The 21,589-nt window shown below is 44.7% G+C and overlaps 1 protein-coding gene across 1 annotated transcript in view; it reads left to right on the forward strand.

Annotated features, from left to right (window-relative positions):
* The window catches only part of PRKCH (protein kinase C eta), a 119,128-nt gene that overhangs the window by 24,848 nt on the left and 72,691 nt on the right, over positions 1-21,589 (forward strand). Inside the window, exon 2 of the mRNA XM_032996389.2 lies at positions 3,253-3,316. Within this exon, the coding sequence (XP_032852280.1) occupies positions 3,253-3,316 (64 nt within the window). The remainder of the gene's footprint in view (positions 1-3,252; positions 3,317-21,589) is intronic.

Raw genomic sequence — 21,589 nt, forward strand, 5'->3', positions numbered from 1 at the left:
GTCAGAGGAAGCGCGTCCCATCAGGTGGATGTTGCTTTGCGGGAGCTGCTCGATCGTCTGATCTCGGGGAGGCTCGTGGCAGGGCAGGTCTGCAGTCAGACATTTTCCATTCAGTTTTCTAGGCCAGAGATTATTTTCCCTCTCTGGCACGCTCTGTGTATCTGGGAGTTGATCTCAGATATTATATTAGCTGCTGCTTAGCTGGTCAGATTTCATCTTTAAAGGAGATGACAGCAGGTCCAAAAGCCAGGGTTTTACCAATGGTCTATTAATTTTAATTATTTAATTTCATTGTACCTTAACTGTTGTTGTTGCTGCTATCAATTTAAGACCAGAGAAACTCTTAAGACCGTCTGGTTTAACCTCTTCTATAGGACAAGATTTCACTATCAGCCACTGGCCACATGCAGTGGGGTGCCAGTGTGCCAAAGTTTCAGCAGCTCCCGGCATGCTGGGACTTCAGTCCCCATTTTGGAGCCTTTCAGCTGGAACTTTTCATTAGACCCTGCTAAGATGTGCCATGAGAAGATCTCAAGTGTAGCTAGATCCTCTTCACTGAGTGTTCTGGAACTGTGGTATGAGCACAGCTGCTTAGTTGGTGTAGAGGATTCAACTGACCTTTAATCTTGGAGTCTGGAGGGGAGAGAGATTGTTTTATAACTCTCATAAATCTCCTACTGTTAATTTAAGAGTTATTTTGTTTCTGTTTTATAAGACAATGCTACTCTGGGCAGAGGAATCCCATCTGCAGAGATGGAGAGCAAGGTGTGTCACAGATTTGGGACCAATTTTTGTTTGTGCCTTGTGTTGAAGGCAGATGATGCTTTTGTTACATCTCCTGGTCTCAGCCCAGCTGCTTATGTCTTGACAAGCCTTCACTTTTAAGAGTAAACAAGGAATGCAGGATTTGTTCCTTGTCTCACCAGAAACCATGTATGTCAGAAGAAGGGAAGAAGGATCCTCTTTGTGAATGTGAAAGCAGGAGTCTAATGTATCACTGTGTATGGAGACTGGCAGAAAAATGATAAGCGCTGAAGAATGATTTTGGAAACCTAAGTAAGGATTTTCACATAAAATCTGAATTTTTGATATCACAAATCTATTTGGGTGGCTGTATATATATTTTATAGGTATTAGATATTTTTGAAAGAATGATTTCTTTACAAAGTGTGTATTTCACCAATGAACTGAAATTTAGGCAAAAATGATGCATGATATCTCTGGAGTTGAAATATATTTGGGGAATGCCTTCCATATTAATGGAGACAAGGGGATGTTCAAACACATCTTCCTAAATGCAGTGTAGGAAGCAGCCCAAGCAAATGCAAAAATTAATATTGTGTCAAAGTTAAATATTGAATTTAAATTTTCCCTGTGATATTGATTTTTTTTAATTTTGAAATTTTTTTTTTTAACTGGAAAATATAGTGACCATAAAATCAACATTTTGGTCGGATTTTTTCCAAGCAGTTCTAGCTTCCCTGTTTTGTATCCCATTGATAGAGGTGTGCCAGTTCTGGACTGTAGCTGGAGTTGTGTGACTAGGATGTTCTCTCATCCTTTCTCTGACATTATTTGCTCTGCTTATCCTAACAAATTCCCAGTAGCTCGAAATATAATTTCTCTACATCTGCAACTAATTGTAGGCTAGGGAGGCACACAGTGATGGTGTGTGATGTCTCTGCTTCCCCCTCACTTACCCCAGAAGATTGTTTTCTCTTGTCTCATGCTAGTGAACTGCAGTTAGCATCCCTAGGAGCGGAGGTGCCAGCAGACAGTGCTGCTTTACCTTAACACTGCAGAGTCAGTCTTCAGCTACTCTCTGTCCATTTGCAGCGTGGCTGTTTGGCTCCTCCATTAGATACACAGAGTTCAACTTTCTCTTTTAATCTTAATGTTATTCCCTTAAAAGGACGAGTTGGTGCATGGCAGGGTTTTGCATGCCACGGGCAAATGTTGTCTGGGTTACTGGTGGTCAATACACCATTGCTCTGGGAGTTTACTCATGGTTAGTGGTTTATTTGAATTATGTGATATGTGTTAACACTGGAGAGGATTCAAAGTGATGGCAGGATGCATCGTGTGTTATCTGATTAAAAAGAGGGAGCCCACGCTTATCCTTTTTTGCAGTACTGGGAAGTATTTTTCTACTCCACAGTGTGCACATCAAGGTATATTAAATTCTGGGCACAGAAACTCAGTGCTGCTGATGTAGAAGACACACTTCTATTTCTGCCAGACCAAGGAAAGGTGGCTGTACAAGAGCAGAGAGGCCTTGAACAATCATGTTTAGACATTCCTCCAGAGTGCTCTGTTTTCAGAATTTCTGTTCTGCAGAGATTACTGATACCCACAAGGTGTGAAGCTCCTCTTTGCTAATTTTAACCTTACAATTTGGGGATGTGTGAGGGTTGACTTGGTTGGTTGGTTGTTTTTTTAAAGCAAGATTTGTATGTGACAGACTGACTCAAGCTTCAGGGATCCTTAGCTGTGATTTTTGCTAAAAACTAGCTGGTGAGCAAAAAAAAAAAAAAACCAAACCAAACTAAAAGCAAGACCTTAATTAAAAATGTAACTAAAAATTAAAAATCTACTCACCAAAAAATAAATACCTTCTTTCAAGGACATGTGGACTGACAGTGGGATTGAATCTCTGATCCCTAAAATTATGTTCTGTATCTCTATCTAATTTAGATCAAACAACAAGTCCTTAGGTAACAGCACTAACAGTTTCCTATTTTTTATGGTTTAAGGCCAAAAGGTGATTTAAGTAAGAAATCAGCATTTACCCCAGCACTGGTGGCATTTTGAGACACTGAAACAATTTCAATGGAATAAGATATAATAGGGAGGAAATATCCATGTAATTCACCAAACAGATATGCGTGGATCTTTCAAGAGAATTGCATGTATTAAATATTACTTCCACTTCATTTATCTGACTAAATGGAACACTATTAACCTTTTTTTTTTTTTTATTTTTCTTTAATCTCCATTTCCTCTAGCAAGGTTGAGATTGTTCACCACTTCTAGGAAAAAGAAGGGATCAAGTTCCTTATTTTTTATGGTGCTCTGAACGTTGAACAATTTGAGCCATGGATGCTTGATTTTTTTTGTAAAATTATGGGTGTGCATGACAATATATTTAGAGCTTCAAATATTATCAAATGTTGGGAAGAGTTATCGTGCAAAATGCTGAGAAGAGTCTTTGCCTTGAAAAACAATCTTCTAATGTTTTCTTTACTTTTTCAGGTGGATTTGGAGCCAGAAGGCAAAGTGTTTGTTGTCATAACTCTTACAGGCAGCTTCACGGAAGGTAAGGGAATTATTTTGGCTTGTTTCCACTAAGAGCTGGACTCTGGTGTGTATATTCTTGCCATCAGTTAGCAAGCAGTGTATAAGTGGATGGCATTCTTCACGTGGGCCACGTGCTGTTCCACAGTGGAGATTTCTTGAGTGATGGGGGAAATCTGGAAGGGGCTGTTCGTAACGGCTCACTCTGTGTGCCCTCTGCTCTGCTGTTGCTCTGATCTTGGATCCAGGGAGCTGATTCGTGCTTGATCTGGTTTAGTTATCTGAAGTTGCCCTTCAAACGGATTGTTTTTGTCACCCATACTTTCCACCTGGGTGCCTCTTGAAGGGCAAGCTAAGGAGCATGTAGAGCATGTTTAAAATAGAACAAGTTTAAAACATCTGGATGATTTTTGTTCCATAATGATTCCCATCTACTTCATGTGCAGATTTGTTTCCTGAGTTCACTTTGCACAGGAAACTTAGAAGTTTTTAGTGTGACAGCTGCCCTGAAAAAGTATCCTGACAGATTTTTTTTTTTCCTGTAACTGTATTTTATAGTGTGATGTTTTTAATTTCCCTATTGTTTATTGTGATACCAGCTATGAACATGGATATGAGCTGTGCTGGAGGAACCCAGGAAATCTGGGATGGGGCACAGAAGAAGCTTATTTACTTCAGGTGTACACCATGGTGGTTCTTTGTTTTAGCTATGGCCTCAAACTGCATTTGTTGGGGGGGTGTTTTCTGTACAGAGGCTGAGAATTGAGGCAGGATCTGCTCTGCTCTGACCTGCAGCCTGGGGGAGCTGGATTTTTAATGCTTTCTCTTGTTCTGCCCCAGAAACCAATTGCTTGGCACGAAGGCTGCGCGGAGGGCTGCAGCACTGGCATCCCACCCTGCCATGCTCTGTCTTGGACGCGAGGAGGGTGCAAGCTGGAGGGGGGCTTGCTTCAAGGGTTATGGGAGAGCTCTGCTCTCCTGCTTAGCAGTTCCCCTAGCTAGGTGCCCAGGCCTGTTAATGCCCCTGCCTTTGTTTTTCAGATGCAGGTTTGAATACAAGCTTGTGCTTTACTTGGATGCTTTTGGGGAGCTGTCTTGCATTGCTGAGCCAGCAGCCTGATGGGCAGCTGCTGCATCAGAGAAGCTGGTGAAGTTTTTGGTTTTCTTTGGGGGGTTTACACCCCAGGAGTGCTCTGCTCTTGGTAGGATGCCTGTGGCCTTTTAAAACATTTGAACTGATTACAGAAGTGATCATCTGAGCCACACCTGAGGGTCCAGCGAGGGTTTGCAGGGAAATGGTGTCCTTCTCCCCAGCAGCACCCCCAGTGCCATGGTGTGGAAGCGGTGCCAGGGTTTGCAGACATCCTTTCCTGTGTGCAGCTGTGGCTGCTCTAGGAACTGTGGGCAGGGTGTAATCCTACTTGCAGAAGGTATGTTAGGAGGCAGACATGAACAGAAAGCCTGACTTTGACTGCTGTCAGGAAATGTATAATCTTGGAGTGATGGAGAGGACAAGGAGTGTCACATGCTGGCACTGCAGCAGAGCAGAGAGGACCAGAAATCCCTTTTCCAGTGACAATCATTTACCATGTAAAGTTGGGCAGGCCACATAGCATCGCTACAACTTTCAGTTCTTTATCTGTCAAGTAGGAGTGCATGTTTTCCTCTGTCCAGGTGTCAATTTTGTGATCTGGGAATGGCTCTTTCATTTATCCATGCATAAAATGTTAACAGATCATTTACCCTTTCTCATCTAGGGAGGTGCTCCCTACAACTGAAGATTACTTTTTCAAGTCGATCTGGTAAAAGCTTTCTATTTGTAACCAGAGAACAGGGAGAGTGCAAAGGTGTGCTAGGAAGGCCTGGACGACTGTTTTGCAGGTCCAGATGCCATGGGTCTTAGGGGTGAAAAGGACATTAGAAATTGGCTTTAATCGTCTCTGACAAAGCTGATGGTGGAAAGGGGGAAGGAACTAGAGGGTTTTTACTGACCTGCATCCCAGTTTGGATTCACAGGCAAGTGCGTCATGCTTGGCCATTTGAAGCAAGGTTGAGGAGGGATGGTGGGCTTGAGCATAAATCCAGAGCGTGCTTCAAACTTGTGCTGGTGGATAAGATGTTAAGGCATGTTGCTAACAAGGTCTCAAAGATGAGAGTTGGAGAACTCGAATGTTTGTATTGCTACTGCTTTCCGAGGAAAATGGGAAATGTTGGAAATAGTTTATTTCTCTTTCCTCCGTCATATTGAGGATGTACGGACTTACAGAACAGGAAGATCAAAGGCAGCTCTTAGGGGCTTTTCCTTGACTGGTTAGTCCCACGTGTGGTCACATTTAGAGTTTCCAAGAATAGATGTAATCCAGGGCAAGCCTGATTGCAGATACTGACATCTCCCAGTCATTGGATAGTGGAGACATCCATCAGGGAGGGGGGTTCCTTCTGAAAAATGGTGAGGTCTCTTTCATAACATCGTATTTGTGTTGGTTTTTTTTTTTTTTTTACTGGAAATGTGGAGGCTTAGAATTGTATTTGAAACTTAATTTTTTGGGAAGGAAGTCTGAGAATAACTCACAACTTGAAAGCACAAAAAGTGGCTTTCCTCTTGTTTGCTCTAATGTGCAGGACAGCCCCTACCACATCCTCCCTGCTAGCTACAGCTAACGCGGCAGAGACCGCCTGAAGGCTGTGTGTGGCTATGGGCACGCAGAGAACCTCTGAGAGCTGACTGGTAACTCGTTGAAACAGGGACTGAGAAAACAGCCTGAGAAAGAGATAAGTGATGGCGGGGAGCGGAGGCCCGCCAAGCAACGCCTCAGACACTCACAAGTAATGAAACTATAGTCTCGGGGTGAATAGTGTGGAGTCTGGAGCTGATAAGGCTGCCTGGGTAGCACAGGATGGGGCTGGGGGGGGCTTGTGAAGTTTCAAGGGCCATGTGTCCAGTGAGTGACCTTTTGCTTCGTTATCCACGGAGTGCGTATTAAAATTGACATCCCCTGAATATGCTAATAAAGATTAACGAGGTCATGCTAATTACATCATCCCATCAAGCACCTTACCCCTCCCTATAGATGCAGGTATGTGGGGAGACCTAGGGGATGAACCCAAGTAAAGTGTGTATACACTAAGGGGGGGGGGGGTGAAAAGTGAAAGCAAGCAAGAAATAGAAAGAAAAAAGAGGATGTGAAGAAGATGGGTGCATCCCTGACAAACTCAGATGGGGCCAGCACAGGACCCTGGAACAGTGATCTCTATTTCTCTATTCTTTTTCTCCCATTTTTTTTTTCCCCTCTTTTCCCTTATTACCGTTAATTAACACAAAGCACACTTTATCACTTGCCATAATTTGTCATATACTTAGCTAATTACCATGTATCCAGTTAGTACATTGTGGGCAATTAATAAATGTCTGTGCATGGACTTTAAGACTTGTCTCACTGTAGTCCGCTCCATTGGATATTTACGAATCTCAGTCACTTGTCTCCCTTGTCTGAGTGGGATGTGACAGAACCCAACGATTAGTTCGTGTTAGACCCCATCAGGGTAGCATGTAGACCCACGTGGAGTTTCAAGCAATATGATGTTTGGGACTTTTGATCATTTTCTTGTGACTTATGAGTGATTAAGTGTGTAATTCCAGGGCGTTTCCTGCTCTGGAAGGGATCAAGCAATGGTGATGTGGTGCTGAAAAAACCGCAACAGACTCCAGCAGGCAAAAAGAGCAACATGGCAGTGTCCGTAGACTGACTCTTCAGCCACCCACATGCTTTTTTTAGCAGCTCTTGCCTCACTGCTTTCAGTAGATCATGGGGACCGAAGGATAACATAATGGAGTCAGTCTGAACTGTGGGGAGCATCTTCCTTTGAAAAGTTTGAGAGCTCCACTGAGCAAAGGTGGAGGGTCAGAGGCTGCTGCTGGTCCTCACACTGCCAACACGTCATTTGTCTTGGAGAGGTTTTATGCCAAGCTAGTTGTTTTATTTATGAAAGTAGCCAAATTCACAGGGTCTCAGCCACCGTCGTCTAACTCCAGTAAAGTAAAAGCCCAAAAAGTGGCTAAAGAGAGGAGAAATAAAATGAAATAAAGCAAAAAACAAAAAACCAAAGCAAAAGACAGAAAACCCAACCAAATAAAACAGACCAGGATGTTAGGTCCACCCGAGACTGTATTATTTTGTTGTCCTAGAGAGCTTACCCAAAATAGACAGTCCCAGTGGTGTTGGCAGCTTTTACTTTCTTTAGCTTTGGGAGTGGTTGTTTTTTTTGTTTGATCAAAAGTTCTTTTGACTAAAAATTGAATTTGGTTCTGCTTACCTATGGTGGGGATGAGGGAGAGGGGTGGCCCTCCTGTGAGGGGCATGGCATGTACAACAGAAGCATTCGTGTACTGTCAGGATGAGGGCAGTATAGAAAATGGACAGCTGAAAAGAAGTTAGTCCTTTGTAGGTTCCCATATGGATCTTCTGTCCATCAGTGTTAACCTGCTGTTTTGAGGCAGGGAAACATGCCTGTTTCATGTGTTAAAAATGCATGTAATTTTTCAGGAAGAGAAAGGAATGGAGCAATAGGAAGCAAAGGAGGTCTAGTGAAATTATCTCTGCCTATATTTTCTCTGCTGGACGCATTTGTTGCTGTGCTAAGCTATATCTGATTATATTAACTCCCCTCATTGAGCTGACATTTCCTGTGTAAAGCGACCAGTCCAAAATGAAAATGAAAATCTCCTTACCTCAAGAGGAGATTACCTCTCCAAGCGTGACCGTGTCTCTGCTGGGTCCTGGTGGCCCCAGAAACTGGCTGGGGTGGAGGGGGAGCACCCTCTCCTCCAGCCATCTCCCTCCTTGACCCAAGAGCTGTTTCAGTCCAAGCTGTTTTATAGAGAAGCTGAGGACTGACTTCTGCCTGCCAGACTTCAGGCATTGCTTAGGGATTGATTTTCCCCCAGCACCTCACTCGCTCAAATTAATTTATGTACTCTTTCCTGGGTTTTCTTTATTTCACCCTGCCTGATAATAGGATTTTTTTCAAGTAACCGAAATTATGATTTCATTTAAAATTTCCTTATTCTTTTTACTCTGGGTATTAATATTTTTTTTTTTTCCCCCCAAAGGTGTCTTTAGCATTTCTTACTTCTCTCTGTCTCTCTTTGTGTCTCCTTGTACCTGTCTCTTAAAAATAACAAACGTGCCTTCTCTGAGAGGTCTGTCTTTGCTGTGGACGTGCCTCATCTGTGGGCAGGAGGTGCACTGTTGGCTGAGGAGCTGGGGATGGGAGCGGAGCATGGCGTGTGGGGTGATTTGTGTGGGGCCAAGGAAAGCTGTAGCTGTCAGGGCAGTTCAGCTCTGCCCAGCCCTGGGGACCGCAGGAGCTGTGGTTTAGGGGAACCTCTAGTGTCCTGCCTCCCTCCCTCCCTGTGATGACCCATGTGTGTGCCAGGATCTCCGAGATAATCCACAACATCTCAGCTCTGTTTTAAGCCTCCTTTAAAGGAAAATTTCTGCTTTATTGCTCTCTAAACCAGGTAGTGCTGTGTAGGGTGTAAAGCTTCCTAATGTTGTGTCTCTTCTCCTAACCCTGTCTATAACCATTTCCAGGTGGGCAGCTTCCAAGTAGGATCTTCTTCCTCATCACTCCTGGAAAGCACCTGAGAACACCCTGGGAGGAGGACACTATTGACTGGGGGCTGTTGGGGTTCTCCAGCACAATGTGCCCAAGCACTGTTTCTGTGCATTTCTGGGGTGTCATCTAGGTCCCCCAGGCTCTGGTTGAAGGTGACCTGGTGCCTCTGAGGAGACTCTTTGGGACTTGTGTTGTTCATAGCAAGTGACTGATGCTATTGGGGTAGCCCCATCGGGTGTTGTACAGTTGGTGTTGGTGACATGAATTCAGACCTGCTCTGCATTACTTGTCTCTCCTTGCTACTGAATTCCAGTTTCAGCTGTGAAAGGGCAAGGCATGAATTACTTTGGTCTTGGGCAGGGGCTGATTCATTTGAAATTAAAAGCCTTTCAGTGAGTGTGGGTGAGCTACTCCTGCTGTTGGTGCTTCTGGTTACACTTGTGAGAAGTTTGTAGAGAGACTCGAGCAGGTGATTGTGCATGGGTCAGGGTGTTTGGCTGCAGCGAGGTCAGGCTGGACAGCAAGAGGGCCCAGGTATGTGCCTGAAGGACAGCATGAACCTCTCACTTGTAACACAAGTCCCAGAGCAGGCTGAGTCCCCTTGCACTTTGCCTGCAAGGTGTGTTGCTCTGCCCTCAGTTTGCCACCTCTCTTGCTATTTACTCTTTTTAATTTTGAACAAATAATGCAGATTAATTATTTGATTGAATTAACGAATGAAGCAAGCCCTATAGAAAATGAAGTGCTTCTATTTTAGTGCTTTGAACTCTTGCAATTTGTCTTTTTTTTTTTTTTTAATTGTCACTTAAAGTGATAATTCTGGCTTGAAGTTCAATTTTAATTTCATCATTGTGAGGTAAGCGGTGGTTGTTTCTTTTCTTTCAGTGTCAGGAAAGACATAGACAAATTTGAGTTCTGGGAAGAAATAGAACAATGGGAATACTGAAAAGCCAAGAGACTTGGCAGAGCTGATATAGCACCCATTGCTAAATATTTAATATTGGTAGGCTTTGCAGCAGCAAGGAAGCCTGAACCTGCCTCTAGAGCAGGAAATGCTTCTTTATTTTGCAACTGTCGCATCATGTGTTTGGGATGGTTTGTTTTCAAGCACAAAGACTTTTGGTCTTTTGCTTTCCTTTTTCTTAGGATACATTTTTTCTAATGTGAAGCAGTTTGTGCCTTAAGAAATAGCATTTTCTCAGGCACCAGTAAAGATCTGCAGCCTTAAAGTCTTAAATGATATATAGGCTTTGTCCTAAGATGATCCTTGTTCTGTACTGCAACGTAGCACTTCAGCCCCGCAGAACTTCTATTTGCAGATACAATATCAGTGCAGAATAGGGTTAAGAAAGTTTTGCTATCTTTCATTCATAGTCTGAGAACATGGAAGTTTTTAATATCTAGCCCAAAGTCTTATGTGGCAGAGAGCAACAGGAGATGTATTTTTTCTATTCCCCTGTATGTTTTTTCCAATGCCTATGCTTTTTCCAGTGCTTTACACTTGTCACACATGTGCATACTGCAGGCAGGGGATTTCAGGGTGCTCTCCATGTTGTTTCAACACTGTATTTCCAGATGGAAATAGGTCAGAACAATGTCAAGTCCCATGGGGAGAGAGTACCCCCTAAATGCACCTTGGGGAAGGTTGGGTCCTTGCAGAGACCGGGAATGTCATTCACAGATGCTGTGCATCTGTGCGTGGGAGGCAGGTGAACTTCACTGGTTCCCCACCTTGCTGGAAGATGTCAATCAATTTAAAAAGTAAAAGACAATTCTGGAAGCTGATCTTGAAGTCCTGAGCAGGTATGGCTCTCCTGGGGGTCAGACTCTGCCACCCTGCACTCAGAGGGGGATGTGTCAGCCAAGCCAACAGGAACAAGAGCAGCTCTGTCCTCGTCATGAATCCTCCGTGAGTTAAGCACAAGGATGTTAAAGCTTCTCAGCAACACTGAAGATCTCAGGAGAGAATTTAATGAAGAACCTCTTGGAGGCCCTTTTCCCAGGGAGGAACCTTTGGGTGTTCTGAGAAATGTCCTTTGGGCTGTGAGTTGCCATCAGGTGAAGGGGCTGTACCGCATCTTCCTGAGCGATGCCTTTTGCTTGCCCTGCTCAAGCTGTCAGCAGCGTGAGAAGGGGTCACTGTGATGAGAAACAGCCCAGCCTTAGAAGATAGATGAAGTGGATGAACTTGAGGATAATGCATAATTATTACTGTTTATGGTGGGAGGATAGGGTGAGCAACTTTTTTTAAAGTAAAGCCTTTGAAATTTATATATTGCTTTTCACATTTGAATATTGCAGAGAGAACCCAAATATTTTTGCACATTTATATCTCACATATGCTTCTTGTCCATTAAAAAAAGAAAAAGAAAAAAGAAAAGGCAAGTTTCATAAATTCTGAATTTTCACAGGAAAAAGGGATTTCAACAGGGGAAAACAAACTAACCAGTTTATTCCCAATTGCTGGAAGATCTAGGCCCTGGGAAGTGAAGTGGTTTGCTCAGCGTTGTGGAGAGTCTATAATGCAGAGCCAGGAGGTGAACAGCCCACTGCATATCCAGAAGACCACCTTTATTTCTTGGAAAATGATTGATTTGAGCTCCACAGCTATTGCAGCATATCTAATGCTGAGAGATTTTTGGCAGTAATTCACGACTTGCCAAGATCTGCCAGCTGCTTAGCTATCCAGACACTGTAAAAATGCAACAGACTGCAATATCAGCGTTAACTTTACTTCCTTAGTCGGCTGTGTTTTGTCTGGGCTCTGAAACCTAGATATAAATATGCAAGTTTGCAATCTGCTCTGGGATTTCGGTGTTCCTGGCTGTAATGAGGAACAGAGATTTTTACTTTATTTTAACGTGATTCCTGGAAGAAGTGATGTTGGTTTAGGAGCTTGAATCTACCTACTTTGGCCTTGGAGGACAGCACTGCAGGTGTTTTGTGCTGCAGTGAAGCAGAGTGGCAAATATGGGCTGGAAGGAGCAGAGCACGAAGCTGTTGGAGGTCCAGACCGTGATCCTGTGGCCAGAGATGATGACAGCAGCCCTGTGCCGGGGGATGCTTATTCATGACCATCTCCCTCCACACCCATTGCAGTCAAGGGCACCTGGATGATACCCTGGTCTGGGATGAGGGGGGATGCCCCACACACCAGCACATCTCATGGCTGTGCCTGAATTTCCCCAGACTATAATTTGTGAGGTACCTGACTGATGAAGTAGGTGAATGACTGTCCAAAAGCCCCAGTAGTTTACCTAGGGTGACCCTGTAAATCTGTAGCAGAAACTGGAGAGAGGAAAAATACCAACAAAGCCACACTTTTTTTTTAAACTTCACCTCCACCAACTATCAAATTGGGCTGTGTCCCATTTAATATCCAGGTCTGTCAATGATGTTGGCTGCTGGAGAAAACTCCTGATTTAGTCAGTACCACCACAGACAAGGGTTCCCCTGTCATCCCTGTCACCTGGCTGCTACATAGGGCAGTGCTGGACTGGGTGCATGGGTGGATCTTCTGGGCCTGTTGGCATGAGAGGATGCACGAGGTAACAAGATGCTGTTGTGCCACATTACTTAATTATCTTAATTTATCTTAATTTATCTGGAAGGTATTCATGCATTGTTAGTGTTTGCAAGGGGCAAAGTTCCCTCTGGCCCTGCAGACACAAGGATGACCAGCAGCAGCCATCTACTGTGTGCAGTGGATTTTGTGACATTTGATTCCCAGCACCTCACTGGTATGGGGCAAGATCTCATTGATAGGCAAGCAGAATGGGGTCTTCAGCCTTAGGTGAGCTGGCACAGAGCTGTAGGAAGCAGAGCTTGTCTTCTAGCGGTGCTTTCAGAGGCAAATACTCATGCTCGCAATTTTTGTACGCCCCTGTTTTGGGTTGTTCCTGAGTGTGCCCAGCATAAAATGCTAAGTTTCCTGTTCTTCAGAGCCAGCTGAGAAAGTTTTTTTGTTTTTTGTTTTTTTTTTTTTTTTTTTTGTTTTGTTTTGTTTTGTTTTTTGTTTGTTTGGGGTTTTTTTAATTTTATTTTCTTTTCTGGAGTGCTTCAGCTGAAATGATTCGGTTGTTTTCCAGAATGAATTGCTGAATCAAAACACAGCTTTGAGCAAAGAGATCCTGATGTTGCTTTGCCAGGGCAACCTCAAGCTTGGCAGAGGAGAGGGTGGGAGGGATGAGAGCCTCTGCTGACTCTGCCTTCTGTTGTCTTTGGGAAAATCTACCCACTTTTTATCTTCTGGGAGAAACTGCCTGAGATCAGTGTGGCTTTGAGGTCTGCAGACACCACCTGCACCGAGCGGGTTCCCACCTTGGTGACTGTTCCTCCTGGCAGTGCCGACGCTGCTGGCCATTACAGATACAGGACTGAGGCGGTTTCATAACTGAGGGTAAATCTGTCTGAAAAGGATGCTTTTGGGTTTCTCTTGGGCTGGCCTTGGGTGGGGCCAGGACTGCACGGGCTGGCTGGGCTGGGGAGCTGAGCAGATCTCGACCAGGGGTGTGGATTGGTTTGGGGCCAGATTCATCCTCGGGTTGAACTCGGCGCTGGCCTGGGATGCTGTGTCAGGGCAGGTCTGGCTGAGTGGGTGTCCTGCTTTCCATACCCCATCTGCTGGGACGCAGGGCAAGGCCAGTGAACAGTGGAAACACTGGGAAAAGTCACTTGAAGTGGGAATAGAGCCATAAGAGTCTGGAAGAAGGACAGAGAAGAAATATAAGGAGAGATAGAAGGAAGTAGGAGACTTGGCTGGGGAGTGGTGATGGGTGGGTATGGGCAGGAGCTATAAGGAAGAAGATGCTTTAAGAGGATTTAAAAGTTAAAGAAGCTGGGAAGGGGAGAATATGGATAGATGGGTGATAGAGGAGCTGCAGAGGATGAGGAAAGGCTGCAGCAGAAGAGTTGTGACCAGCAAAGCCCATTTCTTGCTAGAATCTGGAACCAAGTTTTTAATCCCAGAATCTCAGCTCTTTTCTGCCGTCTAGCTGTCAAAGTTGTTGAGCAAGTGTGTCCATCTGTCGCCAGTGCTGGATCTGCACAGCAGAGCATAGTCCTCTTCTGTGAAGTATTTCCCCGTTAGTGCTACCCTCTCTCCCTGGACCTGTGTGTCTGAGACCACAGTTGTGCTGGTGAACCAGGACCGTGGAGGGGGAAGGCAGATCCAGTTCCAGTGCATGAACTTATTTCCAACGATAGTTTTCTTTTTTTAGAAAACTTAAGAAATTGTCTTAAAACCAGAAACCTTTTAATTTGAAAGATACCACTAATGCTACAAAATCAAACTCTCAGAAGTCAGGAAATGCTGAATTTTTGTGTCTAAAATTTGTCGTTCCTGAATGTTCACAATACAGACTTACAGATCAGCAAGAACAGAGGCAGACTTTTTTTCTCCAGGCTGCCCAGCTCAGAGTGCTTAGGCGGTGGGTGAGGAATCTGGGGCCGCAGTCTGGTCCTACACAGGTTTTTACCTGCATTATTTCTGGTTCTGTATTTCACTTCTGAATGTGAGGTAAGGCAAGAAAAACAAGTTCTTCGGTGGAAGGCCCCAGTGTTGCATCCAGAAGGGCTGATGACAATGTGCACGTGAGGGCCGTGGCACACCTCGGCTGCAGCGGCAGCCCATGTCCCCGGCGGGGGGCACGCAGGGCTGAGCCCAGCAGCACACACGTTCGGGCTGTGCTGTAAGGAGGAGTGTGGAGCCTGGATGCTAGGGACACAGACACTACAGAAGGCACAAGGAAGTCTGGCTGATTTTTTTCCCCCCAGATTGGTTTCACACCCCACATAGTGCCAGTGCAGCTGTTTGAGGGGTGCATGGCAAAGCAGATTTGGGAACTGATCCGGCTGGAGAATGACCATGTGGAAGGGAGTGCTGGGAGGGAGGCAGGGTGCCTTATGGGGGTAGAACTGCTTAAATCTGTGCCAGGGCTGTTGTGAGCATCAAATCACAGGCTAGCTTTCATCTCCTGTCATTTAAGCCTAAGCAAATTACCTCCTTGTGTGCTCCTTCTCTATTGAGGGACTGGGAAAAAAAGATGAAAAGAGGTGGAGATTTAAGGTGTCGCTCACAAGCTGTTGGAGAAAGTGACTTTCTTCCTGCTCATCCACCTCTGCTTGTTCATTAATTGAGAGAAGTGAGATGGGGGAGCCTGAGGGGAGGCAGAATATGTACTTATTACTGCTGCTGTTATACCTGGTGGAAAGGGCCACCTGTTTGATTGAATAAAATTGGTTGGTGGCACTGGTGGCTGTTATGGAGCTGGTGAAACTGGAAGCGTCCTTCCTTCTCTCTGTGTACAAGGAGATACTGAGCCAAGGCAAACAACAACTTCTCCATGTGGCACCCATGGCACAGTTTTTAAAGCTGTCTTTGCATTGGTTTGGGACATCTGCTTTTGAAATCTCAGAAATGGAGAAATATGTATTGCAGGGTGAAAACTGTTGGGGAGAAGATGGGGAGGGGGGGGATAGGTCAGGTCTAGCTGTGTTAACTGCCTGGGTAGCTATTGGGGACAGCTGTGTTTTCTGAACGCACCGCTCCTCTTGGCCTGCAGCCCTTGGGAAATCCCTCTGGGAAATAATAATAATCTGCTGGCAGTGGGAGGGGTGGTGTGTGGCAGAGCAGTAATGGTCTGTGCCATCTGCGGTAATGTTTTAGGTGCACTGAAGCCAGGTGTGACTGCTAGCCTGAGCACTTGAGCACCGAGTATTCCCCAGCGGCATTACCAAGGTGGGGACTGTCTTGAGAAGAGGTGCTGCTTTTTTGGCAGATACCTTCATGGTAGGAATAAGCTTGGAATACAACAGGCTGAATTTATTTTTTTTGACAGATGCTTTGTTGCGGCAGTGTCTTGCTCAGCCCATGGTGTGTGGGAATCTGCGTGGGAGAGGGACGTGGTAAACAACCTGCTTTTTAAGGCTGTTGCAATTAGAGAACTTATTAGCAAGCTGCCACATGGAAATCTCATGAGTACTGGGCATTGGCTATGTAATCAGAGCTGAGTATGTGGCTGGACCACTTGGGCTGGGTCTGTGCAACTGTTGGGTGACCAGTTGACCAGGAGAATCCGGGTGTTGCAGGGTGGTGATTCAGGTGTTGGCCATCCTCCTGGGTGAGCACAGGGCCAGTGTGCCTCCAGGGACTGGGGAAAGGCTGAGGAGGCATTGCACGACTGCAGTCAGAGGCCCTGACAGCAGAAAAAGGGGACTGTTTAACTTGTCCTACTTAATTAGCTCTCCCAATTAATTTCTTCCTGACTAGATTTCTGTTGTGCTTTAGGTTACAATTTGCTTTTGCATTGAGAGGTGCAGGTGCCCCTGGTGAGGAAGGCTTGAGGTTTTGTCCTAGAGATGGCTGCTGTGTTGAGGAACGTGGTTGCCATTTGTGGAAATGCTGCAAAACTTGGGTCCCCCTGGACATAAGCTGCTTGATACTCTCATTTCAACTAGCTTTCTGTCAATCCTGGTTTCTTTGTGTTTTTTTGTCTCACGTTACGTAAAGAATATTTTCCTGGCCCTCCTTCTTTGAGACAGATGTTAAGCCCATGTCTCTGGAAAATTGCACTGCCTAAATATAAAGGTGTGAATTTTAAGCAGATTTAGTTGAATGTAAAACCTTGTGTGGACACTCTTGTTTTAATACCCAAGTGGCTGATTTTAATTCTGAACCTGGTCGCATAGCCCAAAAGAAGGATGTCCCTAGAGCATCTACTTAAAAATATCTTTAAACTGCATCTGGTTAAAAATAGGTTTAACTTGGAGCTCGTGCTTCCCTGTGTGGGTAGGGCCTCCTGGTAGCATGTTGTGATACCTACTATGGAGCCACGTACGAGCATGTGAGTTGCTGATGGTTACAACACACACAAGCCCTGAGGCACTGGGAGCAGGGGAGGGTTCAGGATCTCCCTGCTGTTTGCATGGCCTGCCAGTTCTGCTTTTCTCAAGGATTTTGCACAAGTGCTGGTAGCTTTGACCTATAAATGCTGTCACTCCGTTAGTGCTACTACTGCACTGTAGCCATCGTGGTTCAAAATCTTCTAAAACTTACGGTGCAAAGGGCTTCTGGTGCATGAATTAATCATGGAAAAGATCAAAGTTGCTTTGTTAGTTTTATTTTCCTGTTTTTAATGAATAATGTATTTAAATGGTTTCCTTCCCTAATAAATCACATCTCAACATTTTTCTCTTTAGTTTAATAGGTGGGAAGGACTAACAGGAGGTTTTACAATGGAAATTCACTTGCCTAAGCACAAGGAAATAATAATGATTATAATTGGTGAGGGGAGGAGGGAGAGAAATCAGTTCATTAAGGCTTTAATGAGCAATGCAGTAAGAAGTATGAGGTACTAGTATTATTTGCACATCTTAAAGTAAGGAGGAGGATTGTCCACATTCTATGATAAAATTGAGACTGCGAGCAGATGTGCTGTTCTGTCTGCAGCTAAGGAGGGGAGGCAGTTACTACTGCCTGTTTCTGATTGTTTGTGTGGGTCAACTTAAATTTTTAATAATAGGAGTTTTCTGGGGTATTTTGTTGCCTGTTCTTACAGCAGATCAATGTGACAGGAGTGGGTTATGGAGCCAGTTGCAGATGGAGTGATGCTGGCAGATCTGAGATGGTAGAGAGGAGACTCCATCGTGAGGAGAGAGCAGTGGGGCTGGGGTGTCTTTTTGGACCTCTACTGCTGCTGGAAGACCATGTTCAGCTACAGCCAGAGGGAAGCATGTGTCTGTTACCTTGCTGGTTATGACCCAACTGATTTATCTTGCTTTTCCAAACTGCATGGGTATCATGTGTCACCTGCTGGGCATGGGACAGATACAAGGTGGCCTTCTAGTTACAGTGCCAGTCTGGGGCTCTGAAGGGCTCAGTTTGGTGTTCAGGTTTCTGCTGTCTCCCTCAAGCCCCACCTCTATTGTTAAATAAAACCCTTCCCTCCTGGCATCTCTTCTTTGTGCAAGCTGAGACAGTTCTCTGCCATTATCACCCCAGCCTGGTCTCTCTTGCAGGCAGAAGTATCATGAGGTTACCATCTCCAAACAAATGCAAAGACTTGCATAGATGGAATGATAAAATGGAGTGCAGGTAAAACCTTTCTTGCTCTTGGAAGAGAAACTAGCACAGGGTGAAAAATGGGGCTTTCCCCTTTCTTCTCTCACAGTGGTGTGGCTGTAAAGAGAGGGGAGAGGGAAGTGCAGGGAAGTGGCTGTTGCCTTCAAACACATCCTCCTTGGCAGCCAGCAGCATTTCTTCAGCCTGTGGCCTGGAAAGCACAAATGGGCTGGCATGTAACACTGAGAACCTGGTCTCTTAAGGCATGGGGTTGCTCATGTTTGCTGAAATCTTTTGTTATCCTCAGTATCCCATTTGCTCAGTTCATTGTTACTCACTGCAGAAATTAATGGAAAGGCTTTTCCATTCATATTTTTCAGCCTTGCGCAACATGCCGCAGTGCCTCACTTCTCAGCTGTCAACATCCACAAGCAGACGTCTAAAAAAATTTTCCCAGAAATAACTTGTAAAAGCACATGTGGAGAATAATATTTTTGAGCTGCTCTGTGCATGTCTGAAAACCTGTGTGGCAATCATGATTAAAACTCTATGCAAAGTGACCTGTATGGTATTCATAACTGGTCGGTAGACTCGAAGTGGCAGCAGAATACCTGTTTTAAGAGTTTCTCAAGCCGTCTTCTTCCTCCTTTCTCATGTTCTCACAGACCTTATGCAAACAGATAAAAAGCAGCTATTCCTCCTTCAGCTCCAGCACTAGGCTCTACCCTCTGCTTTTCAGCCTTCTCCCCTCCTGCTCGTGTAGACAGCCCTTGGCATCCACATACTGGTCACTCAAGCTCTGCAGAGCTGTCCTGCTGTCCCTGGCACTGCTACATCCAAGTGCAAGAGACTGTGAATGAGGAAAAGTGAACCCCCTAAAAGATCCTGGACCCCAGTTCCACACCGGTGGGGTGGATGGTGAGGTTAGCAGTGATGGATGGAGCAGAGCTGTAGGTGGTAAGTCTGAGAAACATGGAGATGTGTCCTCTCAGCTCTGCTGTCTCCCATACTGGTGCCACCACAGCCTTGGCATCGTTGTGTAATTCTAGAAATAAGCCTATAAGGGGCTTTTGTAGCAATAGCTGAGCACTGTTATGCTCACTAGTATTGTTGTGTGAACTTCATTGATCCTGTTCTCAGTGCTGCCACACTGAAAGGTATTAATTCAGCTTCAGTGCTCAAGTGCTGCTAAACACTGAGAGCTGAGGGTGACAACTGGGATGAATTTATGTCCTAGACCTGGCATGAAACCAAGGAGGATGGATCTGCCCTCCTTCAGCCCTTGGATGAGAAACAGAGACCTTGCTTTGAGTGCAAAGTTCTGTGTGATTTGATGCTGGGCTGATTACATGTTTTTGCATTTCCAAGACTGCTGATTATGCTGTTTCATACTCATGAGCGGGAAAACTATTTTTTCTGGATTCAGAGCATCTTTGTTCCTTCTTATTCTTTCAGACAATATTGACAGGTTGGCATCTTAAAAGTTGAACTGCTCATTAACATGGGTTTTCTGTGAAGTCCTAGAAGACAACCTAGTGCTGCCAACACTAGCTGGCTCTTTTTCTGGTCCTCGTACAAAACTTTATCCAATTTCAGAGGGGAAAACAGCAACTGGATCAAATGTAAGTCCCAGCCTGTGTTTGATGTGCCACATGTTTGCTTTGCAGTGAGCCTCTCATGGGTTTTGAACTGATCTGGTTTCATGCACAGGCTGGCAAAAGCAGCAGAAGGACAGAAACTTCAACAGGCATGAAGTAGGAGACAAACCCCATGTGGTTAACACGATCTCTGTGGATATGGCTGTTTTCCAGCTGGCCAATACATGCATCCAACTGACTTTTGAGGGGAACTGAAGAAAAAAACTTTGCAGTAATTAACAAAGACAAGGCTTTCACTCTGCAGCACTGATGCTAGGGAAGCAAAACAGTCAGCAATGGAAATATCACTTTGGGTCATAGCTTTAATCCTTTTTCCTTTTCAGAGTCAGACTGTCATCCTCTTTTTTTTTTTTTTTTTTTTTTTTTTTTAATGTTGTGTTGTGTTTATAATGTTTTAATTAGCCAGGCTTCCTGTGGTTTTGACCATCCTCAGGATTATGGTGATAAAACTCCTGGTTAAAAGATACCAAGCCTTTGTAAGGGATTTTTGTCATAACATAGCTGTTTTCCAGCTTGGAAAATAAACATCTTGGTTTAGCCTCTGTTTATATTCAGTAGATGTGAGGAAGCCTGCTGTTAGGTAAATATTGAGAGAACACCTACATACTGATGGCTGGAGGGGGTGGGGGTGTGCGTTAATTTCCCCCCATTTACTTGATTTGCTTGATATATTCTTTTCTGAAAACACCCACCACTACTCACCATTAGGGCTAGATGAGCATTTAGCCTGATCTGAAATCGTTGTTCAGAGCTGCGATGCTTGTGAGAAGTGAGGGGCCTATCAATCCTCTATCTTGCTTTTAACAGTCTGATAAATTCAGTGGTTGGTCTCTGCTCCGTGCTCGTGTATCACTCAGTGCAACGGGATCTTGCTTGCAGTTCTCCCAGGGGAGCGTAGGAGAATGTGTATACTGTTACTGCTACTAATAAAAAAAGGCTTAATTAAGTTTTAATCTGTTAGCATTATTGCCTTAAGGCTTTTTACATTGCCTTTTGAATATCTTTATTTCTTTCAAAGGAAAATTCCGTTGATGTGTACAGGAGTATAACACTAGAAAAGGTCATGTGTCAGGATGTACCCGAATGCCCTTTGCCGTGCCGGTGTTCCAGCAGTGGTTAATAGCACGACGGTGAGATTGATTTCCTATAGATGGGACCTGACAGGCTTTAACTACTTGAGGCAGACAGTTACACACACCACACTTCAACCTGAAGCTCTTCCTCTTATCTTACTGCTATAGTTACACCACCACTGTAAAGACTTACCTGAAATTACCCCCTAGAATGGAAAATGCGGGGGGAGAAAAGGGGGATCTCTGGTGGGAAGGGCAGGATCAGGTAAGCTCGGGGGGCAGGTTGGGCAGGGGAATGAGGCTGCTGAGTGGGTGACTAGTGTGCTAGAGCATGCAGATGTCCTCAGATGACTTGCTAGGTTATTTTTTTTCTCCTCTCCCTCCGCGTGCATAATTTCCACTGCCATAAACACGTGTTAGGCATGAGTGAAGAGGAGGAAAGGGGAAGAGGCTTTTTAGTATCTAACTTTGTAGTTACTTTTGCACATAGCTAGGCACAGTAAATAACCCCATAGTTACAGATGTCCAAATTTAACCACGGATGTGGAAACTCCCTTCACTGAACAATTACTTGCCTGTTTTTATAGCAGTATTTGGACATTTGAACCATTCATGGTGGTTGTTGCTTTACCAGAGATTAGAGGCTTTTAAAAGTCTGGGTCTCCTAAAGTGGTCTAGAGCTGCTTTGTTTTGTAAAATGCTCTCTGCATGCAGAAGGAAAACATATATCCTGTAGGAAACTGGCCAGAACACAGAATGTGAGCAGGGAAGCTGTCTGTGATGACTTTACATCCTCTGGCACTAAAGGTGGGAGGCACGAGGAGCTGCTGTGTTGGCCACTAGCGGACTTCAGCGCTGCGCTGAGGGTTTCTGCGCACAACCTC

The sequence above is a fragment of the Tyto alba genome, unplaced genomic scaffold (assembly GCF_018691265.1).
Source record: "Tyto alba isolate M040663 unplaced genomic scaffold, T.alba_DEE_v4.0 Super-Scaffold_29, whole genome shotgun sequence".
NCBI lineage: Eukaryota > Metazoa > Chordata > Aves > Strigiformes > Tytonidae > Tyto > Tyto alba.